The sequence below is a fragment of the Arvicanthis niloticus genome, chromosome 18, assembly GCF_011762505.2.
Source record: "Arvicanthis niloticus isolate mArvNil1 chromosome 18, mArvNil1.pat.X, whole genome shotgun sequence".
Classification (NCBI taxonomy): Eukaryota; Metazoa; Chordata; class Mammalia; order Rodentia; family Muridae; genus Arvicanthis; species Arvicanthis niloticus.
In genome coordinates this window covers 48,109,352-48,125,540 of record NC_047675.1, presented here as the reverse complement: position 1 = coordinate 48,125,540, position 16,189 = coordinate 48,109,352, and the positions used below count along the sequence as shown (strand labels likewise).

Genomic DNA, 16,189 nt, shown 5'->3' with positions numbered 1-16,189 from the left:
TGTGGCTCACTCTGGTGATGTTGAGCTTCCTGTCATGGAGGGGTGCAGGTATTGGTGTTTAAGCTTTAGGATATAGTATCATGCAGCAAGAGTTTAAAACAGCCTCCACAGTGAAAAACAGGACACAGAAATCATAAGTCAAGCTGGCCGTGGTGACGCATGCATTTAATCCTACTACTAAGGAGACAGAGGCAGGTGGATCTCTGTGAGTGTGAGGCCAGCCTGGTCTACATACCAAGTTCCAGGCCAGCCAGGGCTACATAGTTATATCCAAACATACACATGGTAGCTCACAACTATCCAGGACTCCAACTCCGGAGGATTGGCCACCCCCACACACTCATACACAGAAAAAATATCTAAAACAATCCAAAATTAAATAAAAATTTAAACTCTTAAGAGAGAAGGCTGAGGAAAAGGCCCAATGAGTCCCAAGGAAAATACCAAGGTAAAACAGGAGTAAGATAGGATGGAATATTTATAAACAAGATGGTAGGGCCTTCAAGCGTAGCAGGAGCCGACAAGCACCCAGTCCTAAAATGGACACTGGGCACAATGAAGATAGGCTGATAGATGCTGGGCCTCAAGAACACCCAGGCCTCAGTGCCCACCTATGGGATCCATGAGGGAAGAACACCCTGAGATACCTGGGAGCCCCACAGTGGCCGGAGAGGAGAGGCTGGGTTCCACCCCAGGCTGGTTGCAGGCGCCCTTGTGTAGACCATTTGACCTCTGGTGAAGCCGACTGTGCTAGTGTATCCCAGAATTCCAAGGGTAGGTTAGGGTAGAAGGCGCCATGTGCTCTGAGTGCCAGATCACCCTCAACGACATCAATAACTTTTACTTGCACAAGTGACTCTTCTGTTCAGGCCGCCATGTGAGCGCAGAGGATCCTGTGCACACAGACCCAAGGTGGCTCACTGACTGCCCGGAACTTCAGGTTCAGGTCCAACCTGGAGCAACTGGAATGCACAGGCCACTTGTAGGACACCCGAGATATGACTCCTCCCTCCCTATCACCCCTAGTCAGCTCACTCCAATCAGCTCCAGGACAAGCCTCGTCCAGCTGCCCTTTGGTGTGCTTCAGTTGACCTGCCGCTGCCTGGCAGCTCTGTGCAGGGTGTCTCGTGCATGGTGGGGGCAGAGGTTCCTGGTGATCATGCCCAGGATGAGCGAATGACAAAATAGGTCAGAATGGAGCTGCCATGTAAGGGACCAGGTTCCCCTTGGATAAGAGTTGGGGGTCAGCTCCACCTCTCTCAGCAATGCCACTCTCTCCCCCAGGGGCTGAGGGTCATTGTATCTTCTCATGAGGCTTTCAAGGAAGGCGCTAACAGTGTGCACCCACCTGTGCGGCTGCCAGGACACTCGAAGGAGGTCCCTGTGCAGGCCTGAATCCCAAGTGCCTAGAAGCCCTGTGGCATGCGTGTTCAGGTGGTGCCGAGGCAGGTGATACAGAAGCATGCTCTGGGGATCTGCCCACCTCTGCCTCCAGCCCAAATGCTTGGCTCCCGATTTTCTTCTCAGGCCCGCAGGGCTTGTTCATCTGTCTCTCAGGGCTTCTCCAGGAGTCTGGGAGGCATCCATATGGGTAGAGGAAGGGGTCTGTGCACTTGGGGTTCTCATGACTCCTTTCTCTTCCTCAGGGGTTGCATTGGTGGGCAGGCCACACTAGGTAAGCATGGCGGCCGGCCCACCAGGCCCTTCAGTGAGTTATCACTGCCCTCTACTGTCCTGAGTCTTCACTAGTGTTGAAACCAAGAGCAAGATTTGGTGGGTGGGATGGATGGTGGGGTCATGGTCTGCTGGAGAAGGGAGAAGGACCTAAACGGGGGCGGGGGGGTCCCCAGAAGATCCGATGGATGGTATATATCGCCTCAATCAGACATGTATACAGAGTCTTCCGAGGGAAAGCACTGCCAGAAGCATGACCACCCCCCCAACCCTTCCCTGGTCAGCTGGGTGGATTCCGACAGGGCTGAGCCTGGGGACATCATGCTTAAGATCTCCAGTGCAGGGGGCAGGCCAGCCAATGTGGCTAAACCCCAACTGTACCCGAGGTGCTCTAGCAGAGGCTCAGCACCACTGATGGTGCTTGATGTCCCTGCCCATGGACCAATCCCGGTGCTTGGGGAAGAGAAGGGCGTGTACACCAGGCAGAGACGAGGGGCTGCCGGCAGTGCCGTTGCCCGTGTTGTCTCACGGATGCTCGTGTGCCAAGCATTATGAGGTGGTGCGAGGGCAGATGGGTTCCATCAAACCTCCGTGACCGCAGCTTGGCCAGAACAGGCCTACAGTAGAGTGGAGTGTTGAGAGGGAGACCAGAGGGAGGGGTGGGCGGTGTCCTACCTGCAGGGCACTGGGAGCAGGCAGACCATGGTGATCTGAGGCCATCTTGAGGGGAGGAGTGTGACAGGCAGGGCTGAAGGAAGCCACCGTGACTTAGCAAGCAGGCTCCTAGGCACCTGGTGGTGATCGCAGCAGTGGCTATGGTATTAGCTGCACACATAAGGAGGTGTCATGGATGGTTTACCTTGGAGGTCGACACACACAGGCAGACCAGTTGGGAGGCTCATGGTGACTGACCTTGGGGTCTGTGACTGGGGACCAACTACTGGGTATGGAAGGTGGTGGCTAGCAAGTTTGCCTGGTGGCTATGAATTCAATGGATAGGGGCCCTTGTCTCAGGACCAGGCCAGACAGTGAAGGGCAGGAGGGTTAGCCAAGAGCTGGTGATTTGTAGAGACCTGTAGCTCAGGGAAAGGGTACATTGAGCAGGCTTGGGTTTCTGACAGTGGGACCAGAGAAAGACCCGGTCCCTCCTGCATGGTGAAGGCAAGGGAGGGTAGTCTGCTCTACAGAAGTGGAGGAAGAGGTTTATAGAATGGCTGAGGCCTTGGACATGAGTATCAGGAAGGTGGAGGAAGTGTGGCATTCTGGGGAGAAGTGGATGGGGCCCTTGAGAGGAGACTGGGAGGAATGTTCCAGACACGGGGTATGAGATGTAGACCAACATTTACACCAAGTGCAGCAGCTGGTGCCTTCATCACTATAGCATGAGGGGCAGAGGGTTCATGTGGTGTGTGTGTGTGTGTGTGTGTGTGTGTAATATGCCCTAGGGAAACATTGGGGTAATATCCCTCAGCGGTAAGTCAAGAGCCGGAACGAAGAGGCGTGGCCAGATCTGTGACAGACTCAGGGGTGCCCCAGTGACCACGGTTCCTGCAAATCTTTAGAAGGGAGGTTGAGACAGGTCTCTCATATAGAGTACAGCCATCCTGGGAGCATGGGACAGACACCCAGGGGAAGGTATGAGAAGTGTCAGTTGGCTGTCTTGCTATGGTGGCTACAGAGCAGGTGCTGGAAATCCCTTGGGCCAAGGGGATTCCGGGGGAAGAATGGGTGACGAACTTGAGGGTGCACGCACGGGGACTGCTGACATCTGTGGGAGCCTGCCAGGACTCAGTGAGTTCTAAGCGTAGGTGTGTGGGACCGAGCACATGCCCAGGTCTAAGCCGATGTTTCTCCTGGCCATACACTGTGGGAAAGAGGAGGATCCAGCATCTCATTGCAGGGCCATATGAAGCTCACAGGACTGCCCAAGACATGGTAACACTGTTTTATAGCCCAAGGCTCAGACAGCAGGAGGGACCTCCTGCTACCAGGGTACCTATGGCCTTACCTGCAACTCAGCCTGGGTGATAGTCACAGGGTCCCTTCTCTGAGTTCTCAGAAAGGGTCTAAATCCCATTTTACAGGCATGGAAACTGAGGCAGGACTGGATGATATGTGGGCCTGTGGTACAATTCTGCAACTGTGTATGAAATGGGGCAAAGGGGGAGGCTAGGGGGTCACCTTGGGTCTTCTCTCCTTCATGCATCTATTACCCACCAGCCTGCTTCCCTGATGTCCCCATCACCTCAGACAACTTCAGGTACACACTGTAAAACCGTTGTTTAAACTGCTAGAGGGTAGTATGTGCAGACCAGGGAGGCATTTGCCGTCTACCAGGCTTTCAATGGAAACCAGAGCCCTGCACGCGAATTCAGACAATGCGGAGGGGCAGGACAGAGAAAGGGTCTGTGGCTTCCCTGGATTTCCCACCCGGCTGGCTTTTGTGAAGAGAGGGCCCGAGACAGAGGTTGCCTGACTTCTCTGGGCCCTTTACTAGCCAAATCCCCAGCGATCCAGTTGATCTGGGGGCTGGTGGCACCTCCTACTAGTAGGGTGTGGCTTTTACTGTACCCCTTGTGGTAAATTGGGCAGGGCCTGTGAATGGACTCTCAGGAACATTTATTCTTGTGTAAACCCAGGCCCATGAGCAGGTCACCTCAGAGGGCTGGGTGAGAGGCAGACTGGCCAGCAGGCCCCAGGTCCCCGGAGGTGTTTTCAGGGTTCACTTTCAGCCTCCACAGCTGTTAAGACTTACAGAGTTGGAGAACAGGCATGTTTACTTTCTCAGGGGACCAAAGCAATGGCTAGACTGCCCTTGGTAGGGTTCTGCTAGACATGGCCTACAGAGGGCCAGCAACGGACTCCACGTGGTAACCCAGGCCCAACTCTGTAGTCCTAAGTACCCACCCCAGGTGTGGCGGGAGGGGCACTTTGGGACTTGGTGCCCTTCCTCGAAGACTCCTAAGTACAAGGTTTCCTTCTCCCTAGTGGTCTGCAATTGGATGCGCATTCTGGCAGGGTTGCGGGTGAACTAGAAGCGGTTGAGCCCCACGAGGAAACAGTGGGGTGCCCTTTGCAGGTCTGCACAGCCTGGGGTATGGAATGAGGCCCACTAGATCTAAGACAACAGGCCGGCCCGCCAGCGAACTTATCACACTGAATGTCTTTATTAAGTGTCAAGGGTCCGGGTGGTGCGTCCCCACAGGCTCACTTTACGTGCTCGGCGGCGTGAGAAGAGCAGTAATACTTCTTGTGTGCGATGAAGGTGGACAGGCTGCTGAACCTGATGTTGCACAGGCGGCAGTAGCGGTGGCCGCCACCAGCAGCCGGCGCAGGAGCAGGCGCGGGCGGACCCTTGCTGGGTGTCCGAGCGCCTTGATCTGCCGGGTCAGAAGGCGTGTTCTCGGGAGCAGGGGAGGGAGAGCGTGGTGCGTGGCCGTCGGGGCTGTCGCGCGGAGCACGCTCGGCAGGTGTGCGGGGCTCAGCGCCAGGGCCGGCCGCCGGCTTGGCCACCTGCAGGCCGTGTGCCTGGCGCAAATGCTCGACCAGGTCGCCGCGAACGCGCCCGTTGGGCGGGCAGTAGGGGCAGAGGGCGGCGGTGCGCAAAGGCGCGGCGGGGCACGAGTACTTCTTGTGAGCCAGGTAAGCTTCGAGGCTGTGGAAGCTTACGCGACACGCGGTACACTCGTGGTAGTCGGCCAGCGCGGGCAGAGCAGTAGGGGCATCCGGGGTCTGGCGCCGCGGCCGCTTGCTCAGGTCTATGGGGCCGTCGGGGACCGGGTCGGGCGAAAGCGTGGGGGCGGGGCCGGCGCTGGCACTCGCGGGTCTCGGAGAGGAGGGCAGCTCCGCCGTGGGGGAGGGAACAACCGGCACGGGGGCGGGGCCTGCCGCTGGGGGCGGGGCGCCGGCTGCGGGCAGCTCGTACAGCTTGCGACGCCGGCGCGTGCGCACGGGCGGCGCTGTCAGCGCGGGAGCCGCGGGGCCCGGAGCCGGCGTGGGTGCGGGCGGGCGGCGCGGGGGCGGGTCGTGGCGCGAGGCGCAGTAGTAGCGCTTGTGCACCGTGTAGGTTTCGTGGCGGCTAAACCGGATGTTGCAGGCCTCGCACAGCGTGCGGCTGGGATCGTCCTCCGCGTCGTCTACCGAGCTGCCCGGGCTCTGGCTGCCCTCGCTGCCCCGGCCCGCGGCCTCAGTCTCGGGAGTGGTCGCGCCACTCGCCTCTTCCTCTCGTGCCCCGGGCCCCGGCGACGTGCGTGGCGGGTCTGGCTCTGCAGCGGCACCCGCGGGCGCGCGGGCCGGGCCCGTGGCTGGTTTGGGTCTGCGCACGGCGGGCGGGTCCTCGGGCGCGCGGCGGCCGGAGCAGTACAGGCGCTTGTGCACATAGAAGTTGTTGATGTTGTTAAAGGTGATCTCGCACTCAAAGCACGTGGCGCCCTTAGTCCCCGGGAAGACGCCCGTTGGCGTTCCCGCCGCACCGGAGCTCCCGGCGCCTTGCTGTAGCCGGTTGTGCACCAACTCGGACATTTTGGCCAGGATCTCCGAGGCCTGTGGCGCTGCAGGGACGGTGGCTGTGCCCGCGTCCGGACCGAACACATATTGTGGCAGGAAGAGCGTCCCGGCCACTGTTAGCTCTCCCGGCCCCGGGCTAGAGCCAGGCGTGGGGCTGGACAGTTCTGTCTTCACCCTGACTGGATTGGGGCTGTGTGGTGAAGGTGTCCGAGATGGAGCCTGGGGACCTGGCTCTCCCGGACCTGAGGCACGGGCGGCTTCAGGCTCCTCGGCAGCCTCCACCTTGATGGTCCTGGGGGCTGCAGGGGACTCGCTGCTGCCCCCATTTTGGGGGGGCACTCTGGTCTCTCCGTTGGTGACTTCGGCCAAGGCCTTACTGTCCAGTCCTGAGGATGGCGTGGTTGCCTTGTCAGCGGGAACCAGGGGGCTGTGCATCAGCGAGGGCTGTTGGAAGCCTGCCAGGCCGTCTACGAGAACACAGGGCTACATGTCAGGCCCGGGGCAGGCCCTAGGTAGGATGTGGTAGGCAGAAGGGATTCAGGACCAGGGTTGACAAGGACACCATGTGTTGCCTATGGACAAGTCCCCTCCCCTCCCACTTATCAGAGGGCCAGTGAGGCCCCAGTATGGCTGCTTACCTGGAGGAAGTTTGGCTGCCGGGTGTCCAGCCCCCGGTGAGTAGATCTCACCCTTGGAGCCTGGCTGGCACACCATGTGGTTTGTCACCAGGTGGCTGTAGAGGATGTCCCTTGTGGTGGATATGAAGCCACAGTTGTGACAGACACCTGTAGGCCACGCTGTTGTGGTCAGGTTCCTGGGGCTGAGGTATAGCCCCAGAGACCCCACCCGACCCCTCCAGCCCACCTACCACTGAGCGTGTCCGTGTGCACCTTGAGATGGCGTTCACAGTTGGCCTTGGTGGTGAAGGCTGACAGGCAGATGAGGCACACGAAGGGGCGCTCTCCTGGAACATGGAGAGAACACTGGACCCAGGCCCTTTTAGGCTTGGACATGGCGGGGCAGTGCGGCCAGGGCAGGGCGGGCACTCACCACTGTGACTGCGCATGTGGATCTCCAGCGAGCTGGCGCTGGGGCAGCTCTTCCGGCACTGGGGGAAGGGGCAGACGCGCTCATTGGGGTAGGTCTCCTTGGGTTTTTCTTCAGTCGCTGAGACAGGAGAGCCTGCACGCTGGCGGCTGGCACAGTAGTAGAGGAGGTGGGCTTGCAGGTTCCGCTCACTACGGTACCAGATCCCGCAGTCTTTGCAGGGGAAGACATCCTCTGGTAGGGGGTACAAGTGGGGATGAGGTACTGACTGGATGACATAGGGACTGGCCTTGATGGCTCAGCTCCCTTTTCATCTTGTCCCTGAAGGCCCTGTCTCGTAGGACTCACCCAGGCTCTGGTGATTCTCCTGTCCCTGCACAGGGGATGTGGGGACTCAGGGACTCAGCTTTCGGGCATGTATTACCCCCCCACCCCGCAGCTACCACCTTCTCTTTCTACTGTATGTTTCTCATGGGGCCTGCACCCAGACCCCCTGGGGGGCTGGGCCCTCCCTATGGTAGCAGGCCATGAGCAATCTTCTAGCACTCAGGTCACCCTGCACTAGCTAGGTCCTGTCCTTCAGTTCAGTGTCTTACTGGAGCATAATTCATCTCCTGTCCCTCCCTCTCCGTCTCCACGTGTGTGTGTGTGTGTGTGTGTGTGTGTGTGTGTGTGTGTGTGTGTGTGTAAACTGGACCTCTTGCATGCTGAACACCCAGAACCTGCCCTGCCCTTTGACTTGAGTGTCACCAAAGTCTGCCCCGGCAAGTCACATACTTACTGTTGATGACTGCGGTAGCAAGGATGGATGCCATGCCAGCCTGCTGGGGCAGCAGCTGGATGTCTGTGTGCACCAGGGCCGAGCCTCCAGGTTCTTCTGCTGGTTCCTGCACAGGGTGTTTGGGAGCATCATGGGGCTCTGTCACGAGGAGCACGTGGAGCAGTCCACCAGAAGGTACCACTTTGGTAACCCTGCACCAGAGGGCGCCATCTGTAGGGCACAGGCATTTATGATGCTGGGTCCAGTGATTCTGGGCTTATAATGAGGGGTCCTCCCTTTGTCTCCCGCACTGCCGCCCACATACTGCCAGGGATGAGTGAGGCCAGGCAAACAGCAGGAGATGGCTGCACTCAGGTTCACAGCTGTGTTTGAGCAAGGACTGGGGGAGCTTCCCTTTCCAGTAAAAGGGTAGACATGGGACTGGCAGGGATAATTGAGGGGATCTTATGTAACCACTTGGCTGGGGTGGAGGGGTGTCCCAATGCAGGGGGCTCCAGAACAGGCAGGTTTTCAATTTGTGGGGAATGGGCCAGGTGCTATTCCCACAGTAGCCTGTAGAGGGCAGCCTCAATCAACAAAACTCAGGTGTCCTGGGCCAACAGTTGGGTCTAGTAGCCTGGAACCCTGAGACTGCACTTCCCTGTGAGCTGTGGGTAGGGATAAGCCTCAAGCCAGTGGCCACTCCCAGCAGAAAGTGGGAAAAGAAAGGGGAGTGTGTGTGTCCTAAGGCGGTAGTAGGAGCTGAGCTGCAATGTAGAGCTGTGTAAGTCCTGGTCGGGGCAAGTGATACTGGAAAAACCACCCATCAGTGTCCATAGGATTTCTGTGGTCACTAGGACCCTGTCTGCAGGCCCCGCCCAGGTCAGGTCACGTTTGTCAGCATCAGCCCTGTAAGGGCCTCTGTCTCTTGTGAACAGCACACTTGGGCAGAACTGTGCTGTAGAAGCCTATGGGCAGGTCAGGCTTGGTGGTGCAAGCACGTGGCTGATTGCTTGCCAACACCCATCTGGTGTTGGGGCGTGTTCCTTCCTAGTACAGGCTGCCTTCTGGCTGCTCTCTCTGGTCCTGAGACCACCCATTGGTAGGACTGGGAACATGATTCCCTGTGCCCTGCAGAAAGCATGAAGTGTTGGCAAAGGTCCCATGTACCTGACCTCAACTCTCAATACCTTTGGTACTTTGGGAAGGTACTCTGCTTCTGTTGAGGGGCTACCCAGGAGCTGACTTCAAGGACAAAACTTCCAGAACATTCTAGCAAACAGGATGAGTCGAGGGAAGATCCCCTTTGTACCTCCAACTCTTAGAAGGTTGGATGGGGAGGAGGTCAAACAGGATGAAATGATTTGGCCACAGGCTCTGCCCCTTTCTACATGGAGCAGCAGCCCGGAAGGCAAGGGACTCACCAGGTCCCACAACTAGTAAAGGGCGGGTCTGGGTCTGAACAAAGCCGGGCCAGCAGAACCCAGGTTGGGCCTCAGGTTGCTGACCTTCGGTGGCCCCCCGGAAGCCCTCGTAGTTCAGTCTCTACCTAAGCCTACGTGGAGACACAGAGCTCTCCATGGCTGTAGAGCAGCCCAGTGTGGTCCCTGTAGCTCTCGTGTCAGTGGATATGATTCGCCTGGACTGCAGCTCCTAAGATTGTCCATCACCCTCTCAGATGGGGTGCATGGTGCTCTCAGGCAGTTTGACTATCACTGTCTCCCAGATAAGCTGCTGTCCCTTTAAGAGCTGGACCAGACAGAGTCAAGTGTCCCTGCCTCCTGAAAGACCTTAGAGGGGAGGGAGGCAGGTGTGAGACACAGACCCTTCCTGTAGATCTCCGAGTTGGCTTCTTCTTCAGTTAGGGCCTGGGGTAGCATCCTTAGCCAGCAGTTGTCATCCACCATCAGGGTCACAGCTGGGCCCTACGGAAGAGCAGGAGTAGGAAAGGATGAGCCCACACAGAGTGCCTAGCGGGGCTGTGCTGTGTTGTGTAGTGGTGGTCAGTAGCTCATAGCAGTATGACCTGTGTAGTTCAAACACTATGATATCTGGAGGCATGGCGGGGAGCAGTGCTTTGCAAGGCTAGGCATTAGTCTCTCTTGGGAACCAAGCTCTAGAGAGATCAAGCAGTGTGCCCAAGGGCACACAGAGCTGCTGGCACCAAGGGTATGGCCCATGCCACACAACTGCTGGATGCTTGCAAGGAAGTGAGTGGGGGGAGGCTGTGTCTCCGTCCAGTAGAGCTTTCCTCTCTGGTACAGGGTGGAACTTTTACCCCCGTCCATCCTTTGAAAGCACGGTCCCTTCCCTGGGATCGGCCCTCCCAACCCGAGACCAGCTGTGTTGCTGAGGAGTGAGGGGCAGTGGGTAGCTGAGGCTCTATGCCCTCTTCACCATCATAGGCCAGGAAGCTGAGGCAGAGTAAAGGGTAGGGGCTGGGGGTAGAAGTTCCAGCCTATGGCTGTGCCACACACTTCCTCTGCAGCTCAGTCTGAACCTGGAAGGAAAGAGCTCTGAGCTCAGCCCCCCAGGGCCACCAAAGCTGCTTGTTTCCTGCCCCCTACACCCTGGCTCTCAGCCCAGCAGCAGAGGAAGTATACGTGGCCATGTCTCTATGCAGCCCAGGCTGGAAGGCTGGGCTGGGATTTGGTCTCACATGGAGGATGAGACACAGCTAGTGGCAGGCAGACAGCAGAGGCCCAGTCCTGTTTGTCCTTGGAGGTGGATGACTACTGCAACCCAGGGCATCTCCCTATGGGGCTGAGTCTTACTTAGCTCCTGGACCCAGCCACTTGGGCACTATGTGTAAAAGTAGAACATGCCCATGTATTATTCTGTCAGCCATTTGCTGTTTTAGTCAAATGCCTTTCAATCAGAAACCTGCACTTCAAGAACTTTTAACCAACGGCCCAGAGCTCACTCCCAGGCACTTAAGAACCGCTGTGGTGTTCATGGCAATGGGTTCACTGGGTAGGAAAGATAAACAACTGGCTGGAATAGGAGGAGAAACAGGCTGCTGATTGTATGGGGCACTGCCAGGACAGTGCTTGGCATTCCTGGGTTTCCTTCTGTGTGGTGCCCACATAGGTTCTGGGGCCAAACATCATGGTCTAGTTCAGGTTTGACCTTTCTCCCGTGACCCCTGTGGACCAGCTCTTCACAGACCCCATTCACATGGCCAACAAGATAAGGCCTTCCATCTGGGAACTCCCAGTGACCATGTACCATGAGGTCATGACAGCCCAGCCAGGTGGCTGCCACGTCACCTGCCTGCTGCCACGTGGCTTGCCATGGAGCAGAGAGTGGAGATAAGCTGGCTCTGAAGGGGAACCCTAGAGTCCCAGCAGGTGACACCTGCACCTCTGGCCTCAGTTTCCTGTAAGCCAGCCGGGTGAGGCCCACATGACAAAGTTGCTATCACGACAGAGGGAGGAAACTCCCTTCCTTGTCCTGCCACCATCTCTGGGGTGGGTAGGTCTGGGGGTCCAGGCAGACCATTTCCCTCTCTGTAGTCCTTTCTGCCCTGGGCACAGGTGAATGTGAGCATGAAGGAAGCCCTTGGAACTGCACACACTGGCCATGGCTGCATACTTAAGCTTTGCTTGAAGGATGACATGAACAGGAAGGCATCTCTGGACTCAGGTATGAGCCTTGCATCCTGGACCTTGCTGGCAATTGCCACATGTCCATTGAGGGAGTGCATGCTGGTGTCAGGAGGTGACTCCCAGGGATGCAGGGGATAGGTGAGGCTTCAGGTCACAGTTGGATAGCATGGAGTAAACCTGAGGGATAATGCAGCAGACAGGTGTGGACAGCCACACTGGGGACCTCTGACTCTCACAGCCTAGCTGTTCCTAGCCTGAGCAGATGGCTGTCAGTGAGGTGGCTGGGTCTGGCCCTCCCTGCCTCAGCCTTCCTTGTCTCTAATGAATATTAATGAGCGGAGGAGGGTGAGAAAATTAATCTGCCTGATCCTCTGATGGGTGCTGTGGTAACGATATGAAATCTAATTATTCGTCCCAATATTTCTAAACCCTCAAACTGAGACTGACAGCCTCGCGGTCGGTTTAACGCTTATCGCTCTCCGGAGCAGCATGTTCACCGCATGATAAAAACACGCGCGCGCGCACACGCCACTTTGCTGACACTGCACAAGCCGCTCTTTCTGTGGAGGTCCCAGTGCAGGGAACACCATACTGCACCCCTTTGCAGCACTGTGGCATGGGGTGTACCTTGGGGGCGCTGAGCTAGGTGGGAGCTAGTGGCTGCCATTCATAATCACATCAAGTCCCCAGGGAAATGGATCAGGAGATCCTGGCTGCCCCAGAACAGATGTCCTGGGCCTCCATGCATGGTCCCTTCTCTGTTTCTAGGGGCCTATCATTGCCCTGCATCAGGGTAGTTGGGGCTTGAGACAGGGCTTTGCATTTACTCTTCCCCCTGTCTGGGTCTCGTGGGCCCCAGAGGGAGGAGTTCAGCTCCCGGCCCAGCCGGGCTCCTCTCAGTCTGTTCAGGTGTGTCTAGGTCAGAGAAGCGTCCTGGCATTTGTCCCACTTGCTGCCCCTCGAGCCATCATTTGTCTCTCCCTCCTGGCTCCCATTGCCCCTCCCCCCAGCCTAGGATGACATCAGTCACTTTAGATTCGCCTGTGGATCTGAGCCTGCTCCTGTTCCCCAACAAAGAGGTCAGTGTCTCGACTCTGTGGGCTGATAACCATCAGAAACCATATCTGAGCACCATCCGCTATGACAACTTTATTTGAGGCTGTTCCCAAACCTTGCTGTTCATAAAGCCATTTATAGGAAAGGTGGGCAGCTTGGTCCAGAAATGGGATCCCACACTGCTGCCTAGGCTTCAGGTCCCCATATGCTGGAGAACCAGTGCTGAGGCCTGTGACCGTAGGGTGATTCCAATTAGGACCTTTCTCCTACTGATCTGCCCTCCCTCCACAGTGATGGCAGCCTACGACTCTTCTCTTTTCTTCAGATGCCCATTGCCCACCGAGAATACACACTGTGTACACAGGGTTAGACCAAAGTCTGAGAAGCTCTGCCGCACCCCACTGTCGTTTCTCAGTCCCTGAAGGCCAGCTAGCTGTGTGGCAGGGGCTAGGGACACAGTAAATAGCAAACAGGAAGGGCCAGAGCCTATCAAGGGACCAGCAAGTGTCAGGCCTGGGCTCATTGTTAACTGCATTTTGTGTTGGGAGAAGAGCCAGGGATGATGCTGGGCCATCACAGGTAGAGATCACCTGCAGGGAGAGTCATGGGTGTATGGTTCATGCCATCTCTGCCAGCCTTCCCTCTGTGTGGGGTGGGCCCTTCTGCTCACCTCCTGGCCCCCAGCCTTTTACCTCAGGGTGGCTTTGGGGTTCAAGGATAGAGCTAGCTGCAGGCAGGTCTGAGGCCATAGCTGCTGCAGCTCAGGAACAGATGGAGGAGCCTGAGGAGGCAAGAAACTGAGATATTTCCTAAGCTCCTCCCATGGCAGAGAAACTGAAGATGGAGAAGAAGGGTGCTCAGGCCCCCACAGGGCCAACAGCTAACCTAGACTGGGCCTGGTGACCGAGCCTAATGACACTCCTGACTGTCCCAGAATTGTGAGAGTGATCTCATTTAGAGAAAGGGTCTTTTACATATCTGAGTTCAGAATCGCATACGAAAAAATTTAAATCACCTGGAACAGGGTAGTCCCAATAACAAATGACATAAGAAAAAGAAGAGGCAAGGGAGACGGAGCCACATGAAAGCCCAGGGTCCTGGGGCCACCAGACGCCTCAGGCAGCTCTGCCTCAGAGACCACAGGACCTGCTCTGCCCCTTAGGATAGTGGTAGTGGCCTGTGTGCTCAGCCATGACAGAGTGTACAGATTGTGACACTCAGGGCACATCTATGCCTGCTGTCAGGGTACGTCAGACAGCCATTTTCCAGCTGAGGCTCCTCAGCCTGGGCTGCTGACTCTTTAAGGCAGGGCTCTGAATGCTTCTGCAGGCCAGCAAAGCTCTGGGCTCAAATCCTGGATAGGACAGCAGTGGGCACAGCTGGACTGCATGTCCTGGAGAGGAGATGCCTTTCTGGGTACCATTCCCTTCCTGCTACAGAGATGAGGATGAGCACCAAGCTCCCCCAGCACTTCCTAAAGTCCCAGCAAAGTGAGTTTGGGCTTTGCCATGCTAGCCTAGGCTCCCTCACTCCATCCCCAGATGAGAGGACCTCAGACCATTAGGGATTGATTTAAAGGCCAGGCCACACTTAAGTCATGCAGTCTGGGCCCACCTGATCCCACTTCAGTCTTCTAGCATGTTTTCTTAATGCATCTGCCACCCCGTTCAGCAGTCATGGATCCTCTCCTAGCATCACTGATGCTATGGTGGCTCCTGGCTAAAGTAAGTAAGCTGAGCAGGCAGACCAGCATGGCCAGGGTGAGTGAATGGCTCTGCACTCACCATCCACCTATCCATCCCCCCATGTCCACCCATCTGTGTCTGCTCATCCACTTTTCTACCCATCCATTCACCCACTCATCACCCATCTAGTCATGTGTCTATCCGTCCACTCACCCCCTTACCCTCTCTATCTGATCACCTGTCCACCCACACATGTACCCATTTATGAATACACGACTAAACGTTCACTTATCCATCAACCCATCCACTATTCATTCACCCACCCACACACCTAAAACCATCTACTCATCTTTTTTCATCCATCTGTATACCACGTATGCATCCATATCTACCCACCCACCCATCTACCCATCCACCCATCTACTCATCCATCCATCTGTCCATCCATCCATCTGTCCATCCATCTATCCACCCATCTGTCCACCCACCCACTCACTCACCCTCTTTATCATCCTCATCTCCTCCCTCATCATTATCCACTGTGAGCCGTGACCCTAAGGAGGCTTTTCAACTGTCCTCTTACAGGCATGGAAACCATAGCAAGTGATAAAGACAAGACTGCCAACTCTCCACTCAGGGCTGTGTGACTCGGTTTCCTTCCTGGATACTAACCCTGGATATCTGGTGTGGGTGGGAGTATTGGGGGGCATTTCCCTTCCAACTTGTCTCCATGGTGAGCAGCCCCCAGCCTAAGAGAAGCCCAGGGAAACGGGCTCCATATCTACATGCGGCCCCCTCCTTCTCTGAGGGGAGAAGAGGAACTGCCTGGCGGCTGATAGGGCCATGGGGCAGGAGGCGACTTCTTCCTTAGGCTTCGGGGAGAACTGGGACCCATCAGCAGAGCTCGATAAGAGCCCGCTGAATGTTAGCAAAAATATTTAGACAATAAACGAAGTATCGCGAAGGCACCCATATCTTTCAGAAATCAATCATCTGTACCGTGTGTCTGGCCGCTTGGCGCCAAGGCAGAGATAGTACCTTGCTGGGGAGATAAGGGTTAATCAAGGATTTAATTCTGTGAGATAGAGGGGAGAGAGGGAGGTGCTTCCTCCCTCTCTGAGGCAGGGACTGCACTGCTTTGGCCAGCATCTTACACCAAGGTGGAGATTCTACCTTCCTGCCGCTTGCTCAGGCTGAGCCATAAGAGGACACAAGCCAGGAGCAGAGGGTGGCAAGGCCTGGGGCTCTTGTGGAAAGGGATGGCTTGCAGATGGCAGGAGAAACATTTGAGCACAGCTGGGCTGGGTTCTAGTTCTTCCTCAGCTCTCTGGAGCCTGGTGACTTGGGCCAGAACCTCAAGAGTCCTAGCTTTGTCATCTATAAAATGGGGACCTTGTGGGCTAACGAGATGGTTCTGTTGGTAAAGAGGCTTGCCTCTAAGCCTGGCAATGCAAGTTCAATCCCTAGGACTCACAAGGTAGAAAGAACAAACCAACTCCTCTCAAGTTGTCCTCTGAGCTCTGCATGTGTGTGTGGGGGGGCATGTGTAGATGGAGGGGAGGGAATGAATTTTAAAAATTGGGGCTGGGCAGTGGTGGTGCACGCCTTTAATCCTAGCACTTGGGAGGCAGAGGCAAGCGGATTTCTGAGTTTGAGGCCAGCCTGGTCTACAGAGTGAGTTCCAGGATAGCCAGGACTACACAGAGAAACCTTGTCTTGAAAAAATCAAAACCAAACAAACAAACAAAAAATTGGGGACAGTGGCCTGCCTCCTACGGTTGGGGGAGGATACCATGTGGAGTGTACCCGGGACATACTTTGTCCTAGCTTTGGGTGACCACCCCAAGGAATAC

General features: G+C 56.4%; 1 protein-coding gene across 3 annotated transcripts in view; it reads right to left on the bottom strand.

Moving 5' to 3' along the window:
* Nucleotides 1-4,818: 4,818 nt before the first annotated feature.
* The window catches only part of Zfpm1 (zinc finger protein, FOG family member 1), a 55,320-nt gene continuing 43,949 nt past the window's right edge, over nucleotides 4,819-16,189 (bottom strand). For 2 of the 3 annotated variants that reach the window (XM_034523163.2, XM_076915991.1), the window contains 6 exons: nucleotides 9,813-9,912; nucleotides 8,009-8,218; nucleotides 7,231-7,461; nucleotides 7,049-7,144; nucleotides 6,819-6,965; nucleotides 4,819-6,647 (listed from right to left, as the gene is read on the bottom strand). In XM_034523163.2, the coding sequence (XP_034379054.1) occupies nucleotides 4,882-6,647; nucleotides 6,819-6,965; nucleotides 7,049-7,144; nucleotides 7,231-7,461; nucleotides 8,009-8,218; nucleotides 9,813-9,912 (2,550 nt within the window). In that variant the 3' untranslated portion in view covers nucleotides 4,819-4,881. The remainder of the gene's footprint in view (nucleotides 6,648-6,818; nucleotides 6,966-7,048; nucleotides 7,145-7,230; nucleotides 7,462-8,008; nucleotides 8,219-9,812; nucleotides 9,913-16,189) is intronic. The other variant, XM_034523164.2, reaches the window with a different exon arrangement.